Genomic DNA, 22,461 nt, shown 5'->3' with positions numbered 1-22,461 from the left:
TGGGTTTCTCCAGCCACTCGGGGTGGCGTGCAGAATATATAATACATTTAATGAAATAGCTGCTACAGGATGTGGCAGTGGTCACTAGCTTTAGATGGCTTTAAAGGGGATTTGACAATTTCAGCCATGATGTCCATATGGAATCTGCACTAGATGGACTTTGGTCGAGCCAACAAGATTCATCATATATCAGAGCCCTTCAATCCATCAAAAGTGTTTTCAGTGATTTTAAGCACTCCTTTCTTTCCGCAGGAAAACAAGACACGTGAATATATTGCTTTTCATGGGTTATTCAACAAAGCCGCAGTTGGCTATAGTTACGCAGTGGTGTGAAGGCTCCAGTCTTTACCACCATCTACACATCATTGAGACCAAATTTGAGATGATCAAGCTGATAGATATTGCACGGCAGACAGCACAAGGAATGGAGTAAGTATAGTATCATATACTCATTAGGAGAGAAGGAGGGAAAAGAGAGTTCTCCACACACTGATCTTGCCAGTGCATGTGGCAGGGATAGACAACCTGTGGCCCTCCAGACGTTGTTGGACTACAGCTCCCATCAGCCTCAGCCAGAATGGTCAGTGATGATGGGAGTTGTAACTATCAGCATCTGGAGAGTCGCAGGTTCCACATCCCTAACACATGAGGTTAATTTGGCAGCGTCATAGAATCAGTGGGGATGCATTCTCGTAAATTCTTCCAGATACTTTGTCTGGTGGCATAGACACTTGGAAATTGACATGAAGTCCCTTCTTTTTAATATGACTTGACAGTGATTATTGTTTGGTAGTGTTTAAAAGCTCTCCAATATTATGTCGAGTGTTTGCTTAAAATTGAGGTCTCACTTTGAAGTGTTTTATACAACTCCAATACTATTTCTAAGTGGGCATTTTTTTCCCCTATGGCAAGCAGTTTTTTCCTTACTAGTCTTTTGTTCAAACTTAGCACATTGTTTAAAGATTTTCATCATTTTTACTTTTTACTGAAGACAGCTAGAATAAAATCTCTTACATTTTTCCTCCAGCTAACATCAGAGCATGATGTTTTACAAGGGCTGACACCAAGCCATCCGGTGTCTTGTCATAAAACACTAACAGCTGTAAAGACTGATCAGTAGCTGTATTTGGGTGACTATCACAGGAGAGAAGCTCTTACCAAGACATTTTAAATATAACTGTATTTGTTTTTAACGTATGGTGCTAAAGGAGTTTATACCCAAAGCACTGCTTTTCCGTGAGGGGGGGAAAATGAATAGGTTTAGTATTTTAATTCCCATTCCTGATAACACAGAAGGGCTAAGCTGGAAGGGCTTAGAATGGAAGCTCACATTTTTTTTCTAGTGCTGCTTCCTGGCATATCTGCATAGAAACAAGCAACTGAGCTGCATTGCCTTCAGGCTTCCTCCAGCATGCATATGGCCTGCTGTGATATGCCCTCTTCCCCAAGTCAAGCCTTGCTGCAGATTGGCATTCATGTAATACCAGCATGTTTTAAGTCTTCCCAGTAACAGGAACAATGAGTGTGTGATTTGTGTTGCTCTACAGTGTTCTGATATAAAGGAGAATGATTTCTCATCTTCCCTTTTCTCCTAAAACATTTCAAGTGGGTGTGAAGAAATTGGCAGCAGTGCCTCATGATACTAGAGGGGTGGAATATGATGGAACCATAAATGTCACTTAGGCTAATAAATATGAAGCTGTCTTATAGCTGATATCTTCTGGCTGCCCAATCCTAAGCTTGTCTACTTGGTTTGAATTGCATTAATTTCCAGGCAACTTACTGCCAAGTAATTCGTTTTTGTATTTTTACCTGCTTTTCAGCCGGGATTGGCACCCAAAAACAGATTGCACTGAAAACCCACTATTAAAATGAAATCTACAATATATTAGAGCAGTGGTTCCCAATTAGCTAACTACTGAGGACCCCCTGTTTTTCAAAAGCCAGGCCACAGACCCCCTACTTCTGAAAATTTTGATAACTCTACGATAGTTACCTCAGCAAAGCAATTTTTTGAACAAAGGATTTTAGGTCTACTGAAAACAGATTATTATCATGCAAAAATGACAAATATTTAGTTGGGGGGGGACGCAAGGGATGGGGCCACAGACCCCCTGGGTGCGTTCCCTGGACCCCCAGCAGTCCCCAAACCCTTGACTGGCAACCAGTGTATTAGAGAGATTAGGAGATGTTTGGGCCCTGGCAAAGTCTAAGCTCCAGGCTGTTCCTCCCAAAGGGGAGTGGGCAGAAAGAGCTGCAGATTTGTGCATGGTGTGTAGGTTTGCAATTCAGTTGTCTTAAAAAGCTGGGGCGTTGCAGGTGCTGATAATTATTATTATTATTATTATTATTATTATTATTATTATTTATTTGTACCCCGCCCATCTGGCTGGGTTTCTCCAGCCACTCTGGGCGGCTTCCATAAAAACCAAAAATACACTAAAATATCACACATTAAAAACTTCCCTGAACAGGGCTGCCTTAAGATGTCTTCTGAATGTCAGGTAGTTGTTTATCGCTTTGACATCTACCGAGAAGGCCCTCTGCCTGGTTCCCTGTAGCTTTGCTTCTCGCAATGAGGGAACCGCCAGAAGGCCCTCGGCGCTGGACCTCAGCGTCCGGGCAGAACGATGGGGGTGGAGACGCTCCTTCAGGTATACTGGGCCGAGGCCGTTTAGGGCTTTAAAGGTCAACACCAGCACTTTGAATTGTGCTCAGAAACGTACTGGGAGCCAATGATAGGTACAAGCTGACATAGCAAGCTGACTCCTTGAAGGAAGAATGAGAGACAGATGCAGTAAATAAACAAATGGCTTAGACACTGTACAACTTAGAGACTACCTTTTGCCATATGTTTGTGTCATCTTTGAGATCATTCAGCTTCACGCAGGCTCTTGATAAGCAGAAATATATAGTCAACTTTCTATCTAATATTTTCTTGCTTTCCAGTTACTTGCATGCCAAGTCAATCATCCACAGAGACCTCAAGAGTAATAGTATCCTTTTTCTAAGAGACCTGACCTTTATTGTTCTTCCTCCCCTTCCCACATCCCTAAAGTGAGTATCTGTTCTGAAAACATGAGAGGAAAAAGTATGGTTAGGTGAAATCAGCTGATGATCTGTGGGCAAGGTAGTTGTCCCACTCAAGGCTTTTTGAAGGGTTTATGCCTAACTAGCAGCAGTGGAGCAGAAGTGAGGATGTACATCCAAATTCGTATCTTGCTGAAAATGCAAAGTGTGAATAAATCCGTATCTGCATTCTGATTCATATTTTAGTTTATCCTTGTAATTACTAGTCCAGCAGGCAATATGCCCATGGTTCTCCTTTGCTAAATCAGGGTGATTTGTTCTTTGTTGCATGATGACATCAAGCCAAAAACAAATCAAGTCTTGATTGAAGAGGTATCATGCACACAAGTGATGTATTTTATTATGTGACACCATGGAAGCACCGTGCTGGCTTCCTCTCAAGCCAACATTTGACATGCCGGAAACTCCCACTAGCCTTTTCAGATTTTGAAGACCCCATACAGTCATCCCAGTTATAGAGACTCTTCCTTAGTTTGCTTATTGTTCTTACTATTAGACAATAGGAGCACTGTTCAAATTTCAGCTTAGAATCTATAAGTAGCGACTAGATAATAACGCAGGATGATGATCTGGGCTTTTGTAGTAGTTGAATGGGCACAATATGTACTCTGATGGGAAATTAGGATTGCCTCTTTCCCCCCTTTTTTTCTTTACATCCTCTGTTCAGATATATTTCTTCATGAAGACCTCACAGTAAAAATAGGTGACTTTGGTCTAGCAACAGTGAAATCACGATGGAGCGGGTCCCATCAGTTTGAACAGTTGTCTGGATCAATTCTATGGATGGTAAATAGAGGGGGTATTCTCTGATTATTATTTTTGATCCACCCGATAGTTAACACCATCTCCTGTGTAGATGTATATTCATTGTGCCTCTAGGACAGGGATAGCAACATTTATAAGCCCTGTAATAGAGGACTGCACTCCGCTGCACATGGAGCCTTCTGCTTTTTGTATGGTATTGCAAGGGAGTTCTCCTTTCTCCTCTTTCTGGAGGTGAAATCCCAGTGTACAGATCCCTTGCCGTATTTTATCCAATAGGAGGCTCTATTTTGCAGTCAACTCTGTGTTCATACAAAATGTTAGCCCGGTAGATTTCCCTGTTATAATCACTGAAAAGTGATAATAACTCTCCTTAAAGCAGTTTATTACCTGCATACCTGGGGAAATGATGGATTAATTTGTATTAATGAGTGCCAAATGAGTAGGCTAAATATGTGGCTATTATAGACATCTTACATCCATTAAAGGCTTTTATGTCTCCCTTTCAAGAAATGGAGTCTCCGGGGTTGGTGACGTAAGACATAAGAAAATAGCTTTTCAATGCAACAGAATAAAGCAGTTTTCTTCTCTTCTACATCACAGGCTCCAGAGGTAATTAGGATGCAAGATAAAAACCCATATAGCTTTCAGTCAGATGTGTATGCATTTGGGATTGTTCTTTATGAGCTGATGACTGGGCAGTTACCATATTCTAACATCAACAACAGGGACCAGGTAAGGCATTCATGGCTTTGGGGAAGCTTGGATTTTGGTGCTTTCACATTCTCATCATTTGTCATTGTCTGAAATAATTAATGAGTGGTTTAAATTTGTAAAATGGCTTTTGGCATAAGTGCCTTTTTCCTGCTTCAAGTAGACCCTAATTTTAAAAGGTCATATATCAGGAAGTAGAAAAATGCAGGAGGTGTTAAGGACATAGACTTGTGGTGTCTTCCCCTAGGCCCTCACTTAAGAGTCAGTGTTTTGCATTTGATAGTATTGGGCTTGGACCAGAGAGACATGGGCCATGTCACCTTGGACAAGTCATGCTTTGTCAGCCTAGCCAACCTCCCAGGTTTTGGGGGATACAATGGGATCACCCACCCACACCCACCCATGTACATTGACCTGAATTCCTCAGAGATAAGGTGGGAGATGACTGCAAGAAAAAATAAACTTTGGCATCAGGTGGCGCTGTGGGTTAAACCACAGAGCCTAGGACTTGCCAATCAGAAGGTCGGTGGTTCGAATCCCCGCGACGGTGTGAGCTCCCGTTGCTCGGTCCCTGCTCCTGCCAACCTAGCAGTTCGAAAGCACGTCAAAGTGCAAGTAGATCAATAGGTACCACTCCGGTGGGAAGGTAAACGGCATTTCTGTGCGCTGCTCTGGTTCGCCAGAAGCGGCTTAGTCATGCTGGCCACATGACCCGGAAGCTGTACGCCGGCTCCCTCGGCCAGTAAAGCGAGATGAGCACCGCAACCCCAGAGTCGGCCACGACTGGACCTAATGGGCAGGGGTCCTTTAAAATGAGTGAAGTGCTCTAGTAAGAAACCCAGAAGATGAAATGCCAAGTCCCTAATTTGTTTTTCTTTGATCCATACCACATCCTTGAGTACTTCAATATTTGGGATATTTTTGCCCTCTTTGATGAGATCTGGTTCTGCGCAATTGTGTATCACTTTACACCGAACAACTGGCAAGTGAGCAACGTTATGGTCAAGATTCAAAGAATAACACAAATAATTTAGGCCTGAGGGTCTTTGGGCTTTGGGTTTTTGTTTTTTTTTAACTAACAACCTCCATGGTTTTTGAAACTGAGAGGGCTTTCAGACTCAGCTTGTGTTGTGGCACATAGTCTTCTCTTTAAGTAAGATTAAGAAATCCCACTGGGTGTGCTCAACCACATGGACATACCTAAAGTAGATCTTTGGATCCTGGCTATCCCTGCAGAACAGGCTATTTCTTGAGTTTTGACAATATCCAGTGGGCTGGCAGACAGCTTGTACAGAACAAATATTAAAATTGAGTTGCACTATCTTAGATATTTAGTGACAAGTCTAGTATTTTACCCTTTCTTTACCTGAAAGGGGGCAGGACATAGGTCAATTTAGTGTCTACCTTTGGGTTGTCTAGCAGTCAGCATAATTTATTCAATACTGATGCCACATTGCAGATATGTATGTATTCATATTAATTCATTCCAATCAGAATATAACTGGGTACCAAGCTACCATTGATGAGTATGTTGCATACCTTATTGTGAAATTACTGACACCCTCCAGTGTGAAAAGAATTTTAAATTTGGGTTTAGAAAACCTTTGAAATATAGTATGGACTGAAAGATCACAAGTTCTGTGCAAGCCTGGAGTTCAGGGTTATTACTATTATTATTTTACATTAACACTTCCCCCTTGCCCAGTTTAATGTAGAAAGTAGATGTTTGCTGGAACCTCCTCATTCCCACTCTTCTTTTCCTCCCTGCTGCAAACAAAGATCATTTTTATGGTGGGGCGAGGATACCTCTCTCCAGATCTCAGCAAAGTGCGAAGTAACTGTCCCAAAGCAATGAAGAGGCTAATGGCAGAATGCTTGAAAAAGAAAAGGGATGAACGACCCCTCTTCCCACAGGTAAGAAATATTCCTAATATTTGACTACATTCAAATTGGACAAATTGCCTTGCTAGGGTCAGCAAGCACCAGCTGAAAAGACTATGCCGAAATGACCTCCCCAGTGCAATTCACGGCATCCAAGGGCACAAGGCCAATTCTTAGGCTTTCAGAGGGTGGAGGGTGAAATTGTTTGGGTAGTTTCATGGCCCAGGATGGGATGCTTCCTGTGGCTGCAGTGCTGTTGCTTTTCTCTTCTTCACTGTAAAGAAAGAAGAGCTGGCTGTTCTAACAGAAGCCTTATTTATTTAAAATATTTATTCCTCACTCTGGGACCAGCTTTCACATCAATAAAGACAGCAAAGTCCCTGCCCTTGGGCTTACAAGGCACAACACAAAAGGAAAAACGGGATGGGAAGGAAGAAGAAGAAGAAGAGTTTGGACTTGATATCCCACCTTTCACTCCATTCTCCTTTCCCTTCCTCCCCCACAACAAACACTCTGTGAGGTGAGTGGGGCTGAGAGACTTCAAAGAAGTGTGATTAGCCCAAGGTCACCCAGCAGCTGCATGTGGAGGAGCGGAGACGCGAACCCGGTTCCCCAGATTACGAGACTACCGCTCTTAACCACTACACCACACTGGCTAGGAAAGAGGAAAACAAGCAAACTTAGTGCTACAAGTATTTATAATAACCAGCTGCATGGAAGTAGGTTCGCCATTCAAAGACAGGCCCTGGCAGGGCCCAGAGGCCTGGTGACCTGGCCTTCCCAGAAGTGTCTGCAATGCAGCCAGAAGTTGTTGACCTCACAGTGTGAGGCCTTGTAGGCATAACTGGAGCCTGCTGGCTTCTTGTCATTCCTTCTGCAGCAGTTATGGGTCCCAGTGCCAAAAACCCCATAGCAGACGATCCTGTCGTTCTTCCTCGCAGGGTAATTGCTTCCAAACATTCTTAGGGGTGACAGTGGAAGGAGGCCTTCTCTGCTCTGGTCGTCCCATCTCTGTCCTGAATAGCTTGGAAGATGTTAGCAGTGCAATGGCGCTGGGTGATGCTAAGGTTGCAAGCATCGTTCAGGGTCATTGTTCGGGGAAGTGAAGTGGCAGCCGAAGCAGAGAGCTCCGCCTGCCAAGATAAATGGAAAACCCACTGGTACTGCTGTAGCAAGTGGCATGTTTTCCTGCTGCAAAAAGTAATTTTTAAAAGGCAGCACTACATTGCTTTATTAAAGGTCCTTCTTCATCCACCCTCAAATCGTTCTCAGCCCTCACCATGGTAGCTTTACCTTTCCAATAAAATGGGGAGGAGAGAATTCATATTTCATTTCGACTGGCTCTAAGGGAGCCTAAATGAGTTTCTTATCAGAAATGCATCTTCTTTTAGAGCAGAAAATGAATGGCTTGCCCTTTGGCATGTACCTGCCTTGGGAATCGCATAATGGTAATAATAGCCTGCTCTGCATGTGGAATAATAGAATTGTTGCTAGAGACGCACTGGTTTCTGCCTCTCTTTGTCTACGTGACTGTCTCCATGGAAGTATTAGCACCATGGGTCTTTTAAACATAGTCTGTGAAATAGCTGCAAGTTCAGTTTTCCTGCTGCAAAACACTTCACCATCACCGCCTTTGTTGGTTTTGATTTTTCATTCCACAGGGCAACTTCAGATGATTTTATCAATACACACAACAGTTTGGGGACGTCCCGATTGTTCATATCATCAATACTGAATGATGCCCAACTCTTTCCAATGACAGGAAATCAGTAGAGCTTCAGCATAAAGGCCCACTGGGTCCATTTAGTCCAGCAGTTAGCTAGGACAAGAGTCCAAAGCCCTTTTTCAATCTGGGACTCGCCGTTAAGCCTAATCTGCATTGTGGGACCAACTTCTACCTTTTTTAGCCTATTGTGGCTGCACTTCTTTCCCCCCTCTCCTCTCCCCGATCCCTTTTCAAAGGAAAACAAAACGGTGGGGCTAATGGTGTTACTGGTACAACTCGCATGATATCTGGACATGAGTCAGGTGGATCACAACCTGTTGGCCGAAGACTAGTAAACAGGGAGATTGTACAATCCCAATAGAGAGCACAGCCCATCTACCATTCTGTCAACCTTTCTGAGAAGATTGGACAGGGGCTGGTACAAAACATGATGAGCAATTGCAGCATCAGTGCTCTTAAGAATTTACTTCAGCACCATCATTTCAGTGCTTAAATGGCAGTGTTCCTGTTTTGCTTTCTAGTAGTGCTTAAAGCAGCAAGACATTTCTAAAACCTTTAATTCCAGCATTGCCTCTTAAACAGAGAGTGCCAAATCAAGCAGCTGCACTGCCATCTTTGTAGGAGGGGCAGCTTTAAGTCCTGAAGGGCAGTTTCTTCTCTCTTTTACTAAGTTTCCAAGTGAACATTGCATAGGTGCATGGGACGCAATCTCTACTAAGTCAGACCATTGTTTCATCTAACCCAATATCGTCAACCCCGGCAGCAGTTCTCGGTGGTTCCAGACAGAATTCTTTCTCAGCCCCACCTGGAGACACAAGGGATGGAACCTGCATGCAAAGCGGGCATTCTACTACACAGCGACAGCCCTTCTCAGAATTGACAGAATTATAATTCGTTGAGAATTAATTTGTTCCAGTTTGGAACTGCTCTGTTGTCTTCGCTCCGCAACACCCACTCTCTCTTTTCTCTCTTTGTTTTCAGATCCTCGCCTCTATTGAGCTCCTGGCCCGGTCGTTGCCAAAAATTCACCGCAGTGCATCTGAGCCCTCCTTGAACCGAGCTGGTTTCCAGACAGAGGATTTTAGTCTGTATGCTTGCGCTTCTCCAAAAACACCCATCCAGGCAGGGGGATACGGTGGGTTTTCTGTAATCTGAAAAGCTGGAAGCATGTGTCTGTGTGTTTAGTGTGCTCCCCCTGCCTCCATTCATGTGTGCATATGTTTCACATTCCAATGAGCTGGTTCGCTTTGTTTTTGGGGAAAGTGTACTGACTGAAAAAGAACTTACCTTTTAAACTCAGTCTTGTATATATTCCCAACATGGCATCTGTTGCTGGCGATGGATGGCCTGGCAATTGCCAACCATGAAAAGCTGCTCAGTAGAAAAGGGAAAAGGTCGTTGAAAGTAGCTAGCACTCTCTCTCTCTCTCTCTCACTCACTCACTCACTCACTCACACACACACAAATGCATCTCCATTTATGTTTGGATTGTAGGTCAAATTTCCTTCTCTTCTTTTGCCATCTCTGCTGCACAGGTAGCTGGTAGAGTTTTATTTTTGTGTTTTAAGCTGCCTGTTTTGTCCCTTCAGTCAGTGTCATGTGGTAGCAATCATGTTAGCTTCTCAAGTCGGCAGCGTTGCTGACAGTGGGCAAAAGTAAGGCAAGATGAACTTGGATTTAAAAGGCCGGCTGCATCCACCCTCGTTTCAGTGAGCAAAGGTGAACAGAACATAAAAGACTTTGGCAGGGAGTGCCTTTTTTCTGAACTTCCTGCTCGTTGAAACCTGTTGCTTACTTGGAATTGGAAGTCTCTGTGTGTTTTTGTTTCATTTTATTCTTGGGTTTGTTTGTTTGTTTTTGTCCTTTCTTACTGCCTCTGTTCTGGCACTGCTCTTGCTTAACACCCCTTTTCGGCTGTTTAAAATCAGTGCTGGACCCATGCCTTTGCGCCGGTCTGCTTCAGGCATGTTAATAAGCATTGCTCGACTTTTAGAAGGGACATTTTTTTAAAAGTGAATATTGCTTTTTGTCTGTGTGGCCATGCTTGAAAGCAGTGATGCTCATAATAGGAGGAAATGGCCTTGTAAAAGCAAGAGTAGTAAACTTTAAAAGTTGTTTAAAGGTGGGAAAAGAAAATTTCGCCACCGGCTCTCTTACAAAGTCAATGGCTTGCTGCTAATGCTCAGCTTTACATGAGTCAATATTTCTACTCAGTTCTCCTTTATGTGGAGAAAATGTTTTATGCTTGTGTATAGAATTTGTCAGATTAGATCTCCAGTAAGGTAATGTGGATGCCAACCTAGCAGTTCGAAAGCATGTCAGAGTGCAAGTAGATAAATAGGTACCGCTCCGGCGGGAAGGTAAACGGCGTTTCCGTGCGCTGCTCTGGTTCGCCAGAAGCAGCTAAGTCATGCTGGCCACGTGACCCGGAAGCTGTACACCGGCTCCCTCGGCCAATAAAGAGATGAGTGCTGCAACCCCAAAGTCGTCCACAACTGGACCTAATGGTCAGGGGTCCCTTTACCTAAAGTAATGTGGAAGTCAAGGACCCTGAAATCAAGGACCCTTTTTTCCACATTGGGAGTATCTACCTTGAGCAGGTAAACCTGCTCTTCATTGCTTCGTGCTACATTCACCTCTGGTGACAAGTATTTAAATAATAACCTTCATCTGTATGTATGTGTCAAGCTTTTTTGTCTAGGTGACAATGATCTTGCTTGCTTTGTTATTCCTGATCAATTGTAAACTGCTCAGCATGGTTCATGTCTCAGACAAGGAATGTTCTTGCTATTCTTCATTGTCAGACATATGGAAGTAGGGAAATTCCCCTACAAGCTAGTATGCAGCTGATTGAGTTGAGTGGTCGCCATTTAAATTTCCTGAAATGCCCGTAGGTAGCAGAAGTGCGGGGGCTGCTGCCTCAGCACTATGATTGCCCATGGCTTATCTGAAGCAACTTGCAGTGTCCAGTGTGAACTGATGAAGCCAAGGCTTGTGCCTGCTAGTCCATCATCGGTCACACGCCTGCACGACGTGAAGGCGGCAGCTTGCCTGTCTCCTCCTTGTGACTTTTTCTGGTTTGTGGGTATCAGGCGTCCCTTGCCCTTGATCATTGCCCAGCAGTGGCTGCCTTTATCCCTCCAGCAAGCTGCCTTGTGAGCAGTTGCAGGTTTTGCATCCAGGACAGGGCAGAAAGTTTTGATGGGCACCTTACTAGGTTATGTTGCTTCTGCATAGTGGCTCCGTGGAGGTTCTCCATTGAGAGAATCACAGAACTAAATAATTCTAAGCATTTGTTTTTCATCTAGCTCACAGAATTTCAGGATACTACTGTCCTGATTATTTATCACCACCACCGCCTTAAATTTAAACTTTCAGATGTTTTGAACCTGATACCGATGACTGTGAATTCTAACAAGTCTTAAAATGGGCTTAGGATTTTCCCCCTCTTATGTTTTGCATAGCTTGGGAGTGAGGAAGACTCTGAGCGAATGCTCTTAGTCTATGGCTAGATGGAATGTCTAGCGGAGCCCTGCCTTTCCAAATTAACACATTTTTATCTTCACAATACTGTGGCACCAATTAACACTCCAAATGATAAGCTGAATCAGGAAGACCAGAGGATCGGTGGGGGTGTAATTTCTTATTTACAGACTAGCCAGCAATCAGTGTTAAATGGACTGAAGGTGGTAACCAAAGCCTGTAGTTTGGAATGGGTGAAAGAGCATGAATGCTCTTAAAATTAGCCCCAAAGCACAAGGTTTTGCTTTTTCTGCTGCAACAAATGGTGAAGCTGTTAGTTCGGCCAGGGCCTTGCTAAGATAAGAGACCAGAGACCTATGTAATAAGCTGGAGAAAGTAGAACCCAGCCGTACCTGCTTTTGACATCAGAGCACAAAATTTCTCATTTGGGTAGTGTTAATAGGGTGTACATATACACTCATAGTATGGTATTTGGTTAGCCAGCTACTAGAAGTTAGAGCTACTAGAAAGTCTACCTTTTAAAGTTTTCCAGAGTGTAGCTTCTTCAGATAAACTCTTTTAACTCCACCATGTGACAGGAAATGGAAGCTCCATCCATTCCCTGTCTCCTAAATCAGTTAGGTAGCCGTGTTGGTCTGACGCAGTCAAAATATATTAAAAAGTAAAAAAATTGTCCAGTAGCACCTTAGAGACAAACTAAGTTTGTTCTTGGTATAAGCTTCGTGTGCATGCTACTGGACTTTTTTTTTATAGATATTCCTAAATCAGTATGGGGGTTTGGAGAGCAGAGAGCCATGCCAATAAATCCTTGCTTTTTTGACCCCAAGAGAGCAGCTGCCATTGTGTAAAACATGTTGAGAATAATCTTAGAAATGTGAATGATGATAAAACTTTACATTTGCACATTCTTCATGAGAGTATGCGGGCTCTTAATACCCTGCCATATGGTCCAAGTTTGCTTTTTTGGAAACCCATAGTTAAGAGATTTGGGGAAAGTAACTTTGTCTTCTGTCTCTGCCAATGATATCCTTCTGTACATTTAATTATTAACAATTGCATTTCTCCTAACACCTGCTGCACCCAGTATATAGTGTCAAATTTATGCTGGATAACATTTCTGTCTTGCTGATGAATGAAACCCAACTTTTTAAACTCAGCTCTTGTCCTCCCTCTACAGGCGAATTTGCAGCGTTCAAGTAGCCACGGCAACATTGGCAGCAAATCCACTCTCTCATTTTTTTAAAAAAAAAAGTCTTGTGTTCCTACGGTTTCTTTTTATAACATCCAGACTCTCTTCTGCCCCTCCCCCCCCCCAAAAAAAAGGAAAGGAAAGGAAAAGCAAATTTAGAGGAAAGAGATCTGTACGCTTAGAGGAGAGCAGAATGGAATTACCAATCCAACTTTGGGTAGGAAGGGAAAATCCCTTGTTAGGAACCAGAATCTATGCTGCCTGTATGTTCACCTCCAGTCTAAACACCATGTGCATTTGGAGATCCCCTTCCCCCACCCTGTGGCTGCCTGTTCCATTGGCATCATTCCCAGGAGAGAGGAGGGCTCGTGCTTTGACTTTCTGGTGCTCTGGCATGATGAGATTGGAACTCCTACTGCATCATTGGCTTGGGATGGTCTGCTGGTCGGCTTTCTCCCTCTAACAACGAGTTATCAAAGGCTGAACATCTGACGAGACAGAGCTAATCCAAACAATCATCCTCGGGTCTGATTTATTTTTTTCCTAGGGTTATGTGTGGTCTTTTTTTCCTGGTGTGCTTACCAATCAGTGGGATAAATGCAGTATATCCTTTTCAGCTGAAGGAGCACCTGCTCTTTCGGGTAAAAAACACGACAACAGGAACATGGCCAAATTGGCAGATACATAGAAGGGGGAGTCTGAGAACGGATTAATTTGAAGGAAAAGGGGATGCTGCACCTTCTCTTTCCAGATTTGCTTTTATCTCTTGTTCAGAGCCACCCTTTCCCCTATCTTTCCTTTTTGTACACTGTCAGAAAGGGTTGGGAGGCTTTTTTCCCCCCTCTCTCATCAGTCCAGCAACAAACGTTTTTACAAAATTACATTGAAGTGTTAAAACACGTAGCTTCTTTTCATTTTTTGCTGATATCATTTCACTCTGTATGTTTGTGTGTTGCCTTTTTTTTGGGGGGGGTGTCCAAAAAGTCTAATGCAGACTATGAAAAACAAATGTACCTATTTTAAAAGGTGCAAGGTAATGTCAGGTACCTAATGTTTCATAAACGGGAGTTCTCAGGTTGAACTGAATATGTTTTAAAAAGGAAAACCCATCCGCAGCCCCTCTCTGAAAGAATTACACATTCCAAAAATTGTGCTTTGGTACTTTTTGAAAAAGAACTTTAAAACATGTTAAATCTGCAAACTCAGCAAGTGTGTGTATGTTTTAATATGCAGTAAGTTGTCTTAAATGGCAGTATGCTAGGAAGGTTTTGTTAAGAAATGGTACTTGCTGGATCAACATTGACATCTTCGCCCACTGTTTGCCTATCCCCAACTTTTTCTATGTCACTCCTTTTCTTGCCCTATGTCTTGTGGCTTAAAAATGGTGGCGATTGCATTTTGCTTTCTCTTTTTGTCTTGCTCTTAATCCTCATTTGCAAAATGGGTTCTAATTCTTATTTTTATCCAGAAAAAGGGGGGTGTCAAAGTTACCTCTAGTTGGAATCAGAATGCTGTCAGTTAGCAGAATTATTTGCTGTGTTGATTAATATAACATAGATTTATTTTTATTTTATTTTATTTCTTTTTATTAAAGAGGCAACTTAGATGCCACTAGAAAGAAGCTCAACGTCCACCAAAGCCTTGACATTTAGTGCATTTTTGCCCAGTTCCAGAAGATAGGAGGCTGGAGACAACCTCTCCTTCACTAAACATTTCTAGTGGAAGCTGGTCGTCTGATGAGAGAGTTTAAGCAGTGATTGATAAATACCTCAGCTCTGTTTTTAGGAAAGCTAAGAGAAAGGGAACTGTCTTTCTCGGAAAGAAGGTATGTTCATGGAAAGCAAGCATACCCTGTTGTGGTCCTTGTTCTTCAAACCACACAAGCGTCATTTCATTGGATTGTTAAATCTTGTTAAGCAGCAGGGTGCTTAACAGAAATTAGACCAAGAAACAACTGAAATATGGGATATAATCCAGGTAGCAATAGCAAGTGGTTAGAAGTCACTGGGTCACATTTCATGCCTTCTCTGCACAAGTGCTACTGAAGCTGTGGAAGTTCTTGGGCAGTTCCTTTTCACTTCTGCGGCTGGTTGTGCTAGAGAGAATTCCAGTGGATGTGGGCAGTGTAATGAGAATAAAGCAGCTTGTGTGCCAGACCTACGATAACTCTAAACCAGAAAAGCACAATTTTGGTTTGCTGTGCTTTTCTCAGCTGTCTTTGTGTGTGTTGGTGTGCAGATTTGGTTTGAGAGCAGTGTTTCTCAAACTTTCTAAATATGGACCATTCTACCAGACTGACCTTGCCTCTTCTTATCACTACTGCCACCACCCAACCGCTGAACCTGGAGAGGCGAGAGGTCTGTTACAGAGATGAACATAGGAGATCCTTGCAGTTGCTCATGTGTGTGCGCACTACAATGCACAGAGACGCTTGGAGTATGCTACTACTGGCATTAAAAGAGGAAAATAGCAAGACGTCTCCTGTCATCATCTTAAAACCATGCAAGACAAATAAAAACCAAGCAGTAGCTCTTTGAGACCTGTACATTCCAAATCGCATTGGGGTAATGGGGCAGTGAATATGCAATCACACCCATAAATCCAACACGAATCAATGCAAATTTCTGCCAGGGAACATTTAGTCCACCCACCTCCTAATTGGTGGGGAGTGAAGGCACCATCTGCTTCCCATACTTTTTGGCTGTAGAATTTTCCTACATTAGTAAACCTCATTTTTGTTTCTCGGGACTTGAGTGCTGGCAAGCATCACCACGGAAGAACGGGTCATTTAGAGATGTTTGGTAGTTGCAAGAAAGAAGATGTGGGTTTCCCACATGTAGGTTGTAGTGCTTAACTTTCTGATGTGCAAGCGTCTTAGATCAGATTTAGAAAATGCTTAAGCATCCAGGTTGTTAGGGCTTTCGGAGTTCTGTTGCTGCTGTTTAGGATGTGGGGATATTCTAGCGCTAGCCTAGGCGAAACCTTAGAATCCTCTGGCCTTTCCACTTGTTCTCCACAGTCTTATAGTTCTGTTGCCCCTTCTGCCTAGCCTGATACTTGTTGAGCATGTGACATCTTTCATACCCCTACAGTCATACCTCAGGTTAAAGTCGTTTTGGGTTAAATCTTTTCAGGTTGCGTCCCACGGCGACCCGTAAGTAACGGAACGGGTTACTTCCAGGTTTCGCCACATGCGCAGATGCTCAGAATGACATCATACGCATGCACAGACGCGGCGAATCGCAAAATGCACAGACGCGGGTTGCATTCTGCTCATGATGCGAACAGGGCTCTGGAACGGATCCCGTTCACATCCAGAGGTACCACTGTAGTTTTCTTCAGAGCAACCAGTCACTCTGGTGCCTCTTCCCTTTGCCCCCCCCCCCAAATTACAGCTCGCATGTTGACTGCTGGCCAATCCATTGCACTTCACAGTTGGCCCACCCTTTCATCTTCCTCCTGATGTTTGCAGCCATTGGCCCGTTTTGCACATCACATGAAACCATACTTGTATACCAAGTCTGCCTCAAATCCAGCCAGACTGTTGGTCCCTCTGCTCAGTATTTTTGATGCACTGACTGGCAAGGGATCTCCAGGATTTCAGATGCGGGATGTTCCTAACCAAGACTTGCCTACAAAGTAGGTGCTCTGCCACTGAGGTATGGAAAATACCATGCTTCTCTCCTCCCCTGCCTTTTTCAGCATACTGGGGAAGAAACATACCAAACAACAACAACAACATACCCACAACAACATACCCTGCCCATCTAGTTGGGTTTCCCCAGCCACTCTGGACGGATTCCAGCAAATTATAAAAATATAATAAAACGTCAAACATTAAAAACCTCCCATTAGAGGGCTGCCTTCAGATGTCTTCTAAAAGTATTCTAAAAGTTGTGCAGTTTTTTTAATCTCCTCGACATCTTTATCTCCTTGACATCGTGGCCAGCAGGCCATGATGGTAAGCCAAGTTTTCTTCTTGACTTACCATCATACTTTGTTAGGAGTAAAATAAACAACAAGCTCCAGTCCACACATAGTGGCAAGGCAGTTCTGTTCTGTTTCCTTCCCAGGGCACTGAAGGAAGGAACAGCAAGAGCCTGTAGGGATCTTGAGCTACTGTATGCCAGGATATTGCTCCTTAATTTAAAATCATTGTTTTGTTTAAACTATGCTTTAAGGTGACGTGCAAACAAGGCCTATCCCATCTTTCATTGTTCCTGAACAGCAATAAGAAGTGCCCTGAAGCAACATGGGGAGGCAACAGCCCCTTTGCTTCTCTCCAAATATGCTGCCCTTCTAAGGTCTGCTAGTGCTAAGGCCAGCTCTTCTTCTCTGCCAAATTTTGAATCATTTACAGGAGACCAAATTCTACTAAGTTCTATCCTTACCTGCTTAGTTCATTGGAAATACTAACTGAAAATACACAATTCTCTTTGGGCTTTTAGAATGTGGAATGTGTGTGTGTGTATCCTGGCTTGATTGTATTACAACTTCGTTATTCATTCATGTGCAGTAAGCTTTTTTTTTTTAATAATAAAAATATATAGATAAAGCGGTAGGAAAAGGGTCTTGTTCCCACAAAGCACTTTAGAATGAGCTACATACGCTTTGACTTTTCTCCACTTGCATCTGAACATACTGTAGGTCATTTGGCTGCTGCTTCAGTAGGACATCTATGCTGAAGCTTCCTTTTTCTCCTTCCTGCTGTCGTTCCTGAATCACCACAATCTGATAAAACACAGTGCAGGTCACTTTAATTCTGTGCTCTCACTTGCTTGAAATTGCCCTTAAATTTGAAAATGAAGAATCCGCCTTGAGCTCTCCTGAAGATAGTTAGGTAGGCTCCGACAGCGGGTTTGTTTTTTCTTAGACACTCTTGCCCCGTGGTCTAACTGCTAAATTCCTCAACAAAGAAGGCAACAATGCACACATGAGACTTGCTGCCATCTTTGTACTGGCACAACACGTTGTGCATTGACACCATCCCTGCATTGGCACTGGGAATATTTATGCAAAAGTTGTTTTCAGTGCTGTTAGTTGCTTCGCCACCTGGCTTGTTTGGTGGATTTTTTCAATGCTGGGAGACAGTATGGGCAGCAGTTGACCAAAACCTAGTTTGAGATCCACCTTAACCTACACCCTGCTCATACCTGCTATAAGTGTCTGCTACTCTTTGTGAAGGGCATTCCTATACTGTAATTTCCACTGTGAAACATCGTTATGTTTTGATCTTCTGTGAGGGAGCAGTTGCTTCTGGTTTGGTTTGGGGGGTTTTGTAGCAGAAGGCTTAGTGAAAGAGTTCTGGTATTGGGTATGTGTTTGCACGTGTGTTACACTGAATTACTTTTTGGACCGCGAGTGCAGCATGTGTAGCACAGACAGTTCATAGTACTGTAGCTACATAACTTTCCGTCCATTGGAAAAGAAAAGGAAAAATGTTACCTGAAGGGAATGACCCCATTGAGCCTTGCGGGACTATGATCTGGATTCACTCTGAACCAACTTTGGCTAGGTTAGCTTTGAGATACGAAATTGCAATTTGCCAAATGATCTGTGCCTTTTGTGACTTTGAGAGAGATTCTAGAGATACCTGCGTAGGTGCTTTATCTAACTAGAGCAGTGGTTTTGCATTTCTTCCATTTTCAAATGTGGGTGAAACCAATCATGGAACAGGATCTCCTGACCACTGAAACAAATGGCGCTAGTAGACCTGCAGCAGAAATGTCCTTTTATCTTAGTTGAGCTTTTTCTGGTAAGAAGAACACTTATCTTGTGTTTCCAAGTTGAAGTGTTCTCTCCCCAACACCCCTATATGTTGTTGAGTTGGAAAAAACACATCTTAAACTAATTATATAAAAAGAACCGATGGCACTTGTAAAGGAGGAAAAAAATGGAGACACCATTGCCTCTTCTGAGAGCCAACCATTTTATAAAAGGAATTTTAGCATGAAGGTGAAGAAGAGTACCTTTTTTGAGACTTCACTGTAACTGGGGGGGGGGGGGACCTGTTTGATTGGTAATATTACTGGAAAAGGAGGGGGTGGTTATGCTTGGAACCATAAACAGGATTACAACCCAGGATTGCCAAGACCCTTTTCTCTGATTGAAAGAGGTGTCCGATCTTCGTCAGGCTTCCTATTGTTACAGGTAACCTGTCTATAAACCCCAACCAGTTTTGTCTGGCATTTAAGTTGAAAGATTATGGATAAATAGCAGAGAAGCAGTCAATGGACTAAAGTGCTGAAGTTGTATCTTCCATAGTGACGCTGTCTTCCATCCACCTGCCTAGGAAAAAAGTACGGGTTGGATTTTGAACTGGCTTTTCCAGTTTCTTTCCTACCCTTTAGGTTCTTGGCCCGCTATTATGATTTATGTAGAACTGGCATTAAGTGTATGAATTAGGATAGAAACGCAAAATCCCAGATAGCCCTGAGATAGGCCCCTTTCTTAAAAGAGCACATGGATAATAATGGTAACACACAAAGCTGCTTTACAGTGAGTCAGAACATTTTTTCTGTCTTAGCAAGAAAAGTCCAGTCTGACTGGCAGCCAGCCGTCCAAATTTCTCCAAAACTTGCAGCAAGGGATTCTGCAATTGAACCTTGGGCTTCCTGCCCGCTTAGCATGTACTGCACCACTGAGCTGTGGCCCATTCCACCCCTCCAAAAAAATATGTCTGATGCAACACAATCATATGCATAATTACACGGAAGCGAGTCCCACTCTGTTTACTCACAGCTAGACGTGTACAGGGTTGCAGCTTTAGTTGTCTATTTCAGACCCAGTTTTTGGCAGCTGGGGTGGGTTTGAGAGCATTCTGAAACTTTCTAGGCATTTATTTTGCAATTGCCAAAGCAATATCCATCTGTTCCATTCAGCCTCTGATATGTACTCTTTCTGCAATTACCTTGGAACCGTAATTAAACAGAATTACTCTACCTCCCCCTTTCTGAGCTAGGGAAATGCAGAGCGGGAGACTGTGCCATTTTTCGGATTATGGATTTGTCTGGGGGTTTGTTTCTTTTTGACATCTAAGGCTTTGTGCTTCATTTGTGCTCTGCCTAGTTAATACCCTTCCACTGGTTTTATGCTGTTTGGGGGGTTCCAACAAGAGCATTGGGGCCTACAGGCTTATGGGCAGGGGAGGGTTGGAGGTTGGAAGGGCAAGCATTCATTTAGGCATGTATTGAAGTAGGAGGATAAAATGGACCAATTCGGGGGGGGGGGGGAATGTGGGAATTGTTGTTTAGGTTGAGAGTGTAGGGCCGAGTCTGAATAACTTTTGATTTAAATGATTAAATAAAAAATAAAAAACCTAAGTGCAATAAATGTACTTTGAAATTCAAAGCTGTGAAAGGTTCAAAGAAACACACCTCATTCCTTCCAGATTCTCCTCCTTCCTCACTCCTTCCTGTGACTAAAATTGGGCAGTGACCAGCTTGCATGTATCCCGTAGATTTAGCCCCAACCCCCAAACCTTGGGCAGGTACCCATGTTCAGTTTACACAACGACCAAACAGAAGCTCACCCTTGCCCCAGCTTTCTTTTTCATAACGTAGACCTGCAGTTTGTTAGAATTCTGTTATAATTGACCCGACAGCAATTTTACCCGTTTCATTCTCACAAAATAATTCCCTTGCCATGTGACTGATGTTGGCCAATGCTTATTTTGCTCCAAGCTCACGGCGCCCTGCATTTTGAGTAGGGAGCACATGGGAGTATATTGTGATTGAAGAACAGAGAGCCAATTGAAAGCTGAGCATTGCTTGCCCATCCACTGGACTGCAATAGCCCTTCTAGCCTGAGTCGGAAGTTTATGTAACCAGCACCTCTCCTGGCTACTAGGGACCAGTGAAGGGCAAAACAGTTGTTTCTAAGCAGCTGAAAACAGTAGTCAACATCCTTGCTTTGTATTCTCTCTGAAATACACACAGGCTTTTCCTTTCATTGCTCCCATTTCCTTTAGGAGATTTTATAACCACATTTGGTTACATGTGCTGTCCTTTTTCTCCTAGACCACACTACTACTTTCCAATGAGATTGGGAAAATGCACTGTAGTTGATCATTCTCTCCATTCCTTCAACAATAGCATTCCAATCTGTTATTTCATTGTAACACTAAGGACTAACAGGTGCCTACCCGCAAACAACTTCAAGGGTTTGGCTGTTGCAAGGGAATAGGCACGTTCGTAAGGTTGTTGCTTTTAATGGCCCCTATGCCCACCTTTCTCTACTATAGCAACCAGGACTCTAGTTATCCCCTGCAATCATACTTGGTGTAAAGACAGATGAGACTGTTGATGCATTGTGGGGCGGGGGGAGCTGCCACCGGTATAAACTTGCTGTCATTGTGTGCTCCCCACCTTTATAGCGATGGGCAGAGTCTTTTGAGTAGAACTTGCCAACCCTAAGCACTGTACAGTTAGACCCAATGGAAGTGATTGCGCAAGTCAGATGACAAAAAAAAATGTTTAAACAGTTACTCTAGAAAGGAGAAATGTGTATAGTGTTTTTAATTAGTGCAGTGAAATTCATATCCCAACCCAGCATTCCTTGAAGCTGTATTTGCCACAAGATGTTTTGAGCCTCCACAAGTCTGCAATTTTTAAAGTCTGTTCTTTCTTCAGAAGACAATTGATATCCATAGCTTACTTTTTAAAAATGACAATGGAGTAACTAAATGTTTAAAGGCCTGTATTTCTAAACTCATAGGAAAATGTTTATTTTCAGCTTTCTGTCTCATGGATCACTGCAGCTTTTCCTCCCTGCCTCCAATTTTTTTTCCTTCTCCCCTGTTATTCACTGTAAATGCTGACACAGATTAATTTCGGTTGTTTTCCTCCCATGTTTAACCCCTTAGCCTAAACTCCCTTCATTTGTATTTTGGAGCTTTTTTCTCTCATGTAAATTTGTACAGTGGGAAATATTGTCCAGTTTGGTTTAGAAAGCATGGAGACATAAACTAAAGTTTGATAGCTGAAAACAGAGATTGAAGAACTATTTGTGTAAAGTTATTTAAAGAACTCTGTATTATATAAAAAGTTAAAAAGTTCTATGTATTTGATGTGAATACTGCTATAATAAAGATTGACTGCATGGAGTCTGTGTAAGAGTGTTAATAAAGGGGGCTAATTCACAGTTGAAATCAGAATTGGATGGGTCCTTGTAAGCCACCTAGTCCAGCCCCTTACTCCAGGAGTGGAGAAGCTTTGCCCCTCCAGGTGTTGGTGAACTACAGCTTCTATCAGTGCTATCAAGTGTGGTCAATGGCCAGGGATGATGGTAGTTTTGACTTCAACATCTGGAGAGCCAAAGGTTCCCCTCGCTTTACTCTCCAGGAAACTAAGAGCTAGAGCATCTCCAACAGATGGCTGTCCAACCTCTGCTTTGACGACCTTCAATTGAGGGCGAGTCCATCACCCCTCTAGGTTCCTGCTTCCATTATCAAATTGCTGTTACCATCAAGAGGATAATTCAGATGTCCAGCTGAGATTTATATTCCTGTAACTTCAGCCCATTGGATCTAGTTCTGCCATTTGTGGCAGCGGAAAACATGTCTCAGCACTTCTTTAAAAGCCGAAGTCTGAAGAGGGCAATTATATTCTACCTACCT

General features: G+C 43.0%; 1 protein-coding gene across 2 annotated transcripts in view; it reads left to right on the top strand.

The window, feature by feature from the left end:
- BRAF (B-Raf proto-oncogene, serine/threonine kinase) overlaps positions 1–21,948 on the top strand; it is a 60,961-nt gene extending 39,013 nt beyond the window's left edge. For both annotated transcript variants that reach the window (XM_083572328.1, XM_083572329.1), the window contains 7 exons: positions 253–429; positions 2,950–2,996; positions 3,758–3,876; positions 4,456–4,587; positions 6,346–6,480; positions 9,155–9,308; positions 12,834–21,948. In XM_083572328.1, the coding sequence (XP_083428454.1) occupies positions 253–429; positions 2,950–2,996; positions 3,758–3,876; positions 4,456–4,587; positions 6,346–6,480; positions 9,155–9,308; positions 12,834–12,856 (787 nt within the window). In that variant the 3' untranslated portion in view covers positions 12,857–21,948. The remainder of the gene's footprint in view (positions 1–252; positions 430–2,949; positions 2,997–3,757; positions 3,877–4,455; positions 4,588–6,345; positions 6,481–9,154; positions 9,309–12,833) is intronic.
- The last annotated feature ends 513 nt before the right edge of the window (positions 21,949–22,461 follow it).

Source organism: Podarcis filfolensis (assembly GCF_964270895.1).
Source record: "Podarcis filfolensis genome assembly, chromosome: 10".
Classification (NCBI taxonomy): domain Eukaryota; kingdom Metazoa; phylum Chordata; class Lepidosauria; order Squamata; family Lacertidae; genus Podarcis; species Podarcis filfolensis.
Note: the sequence above shows the minus strand (reverse complement) of the source record. Positions and strands in the feature narration are given on the sequence as shown.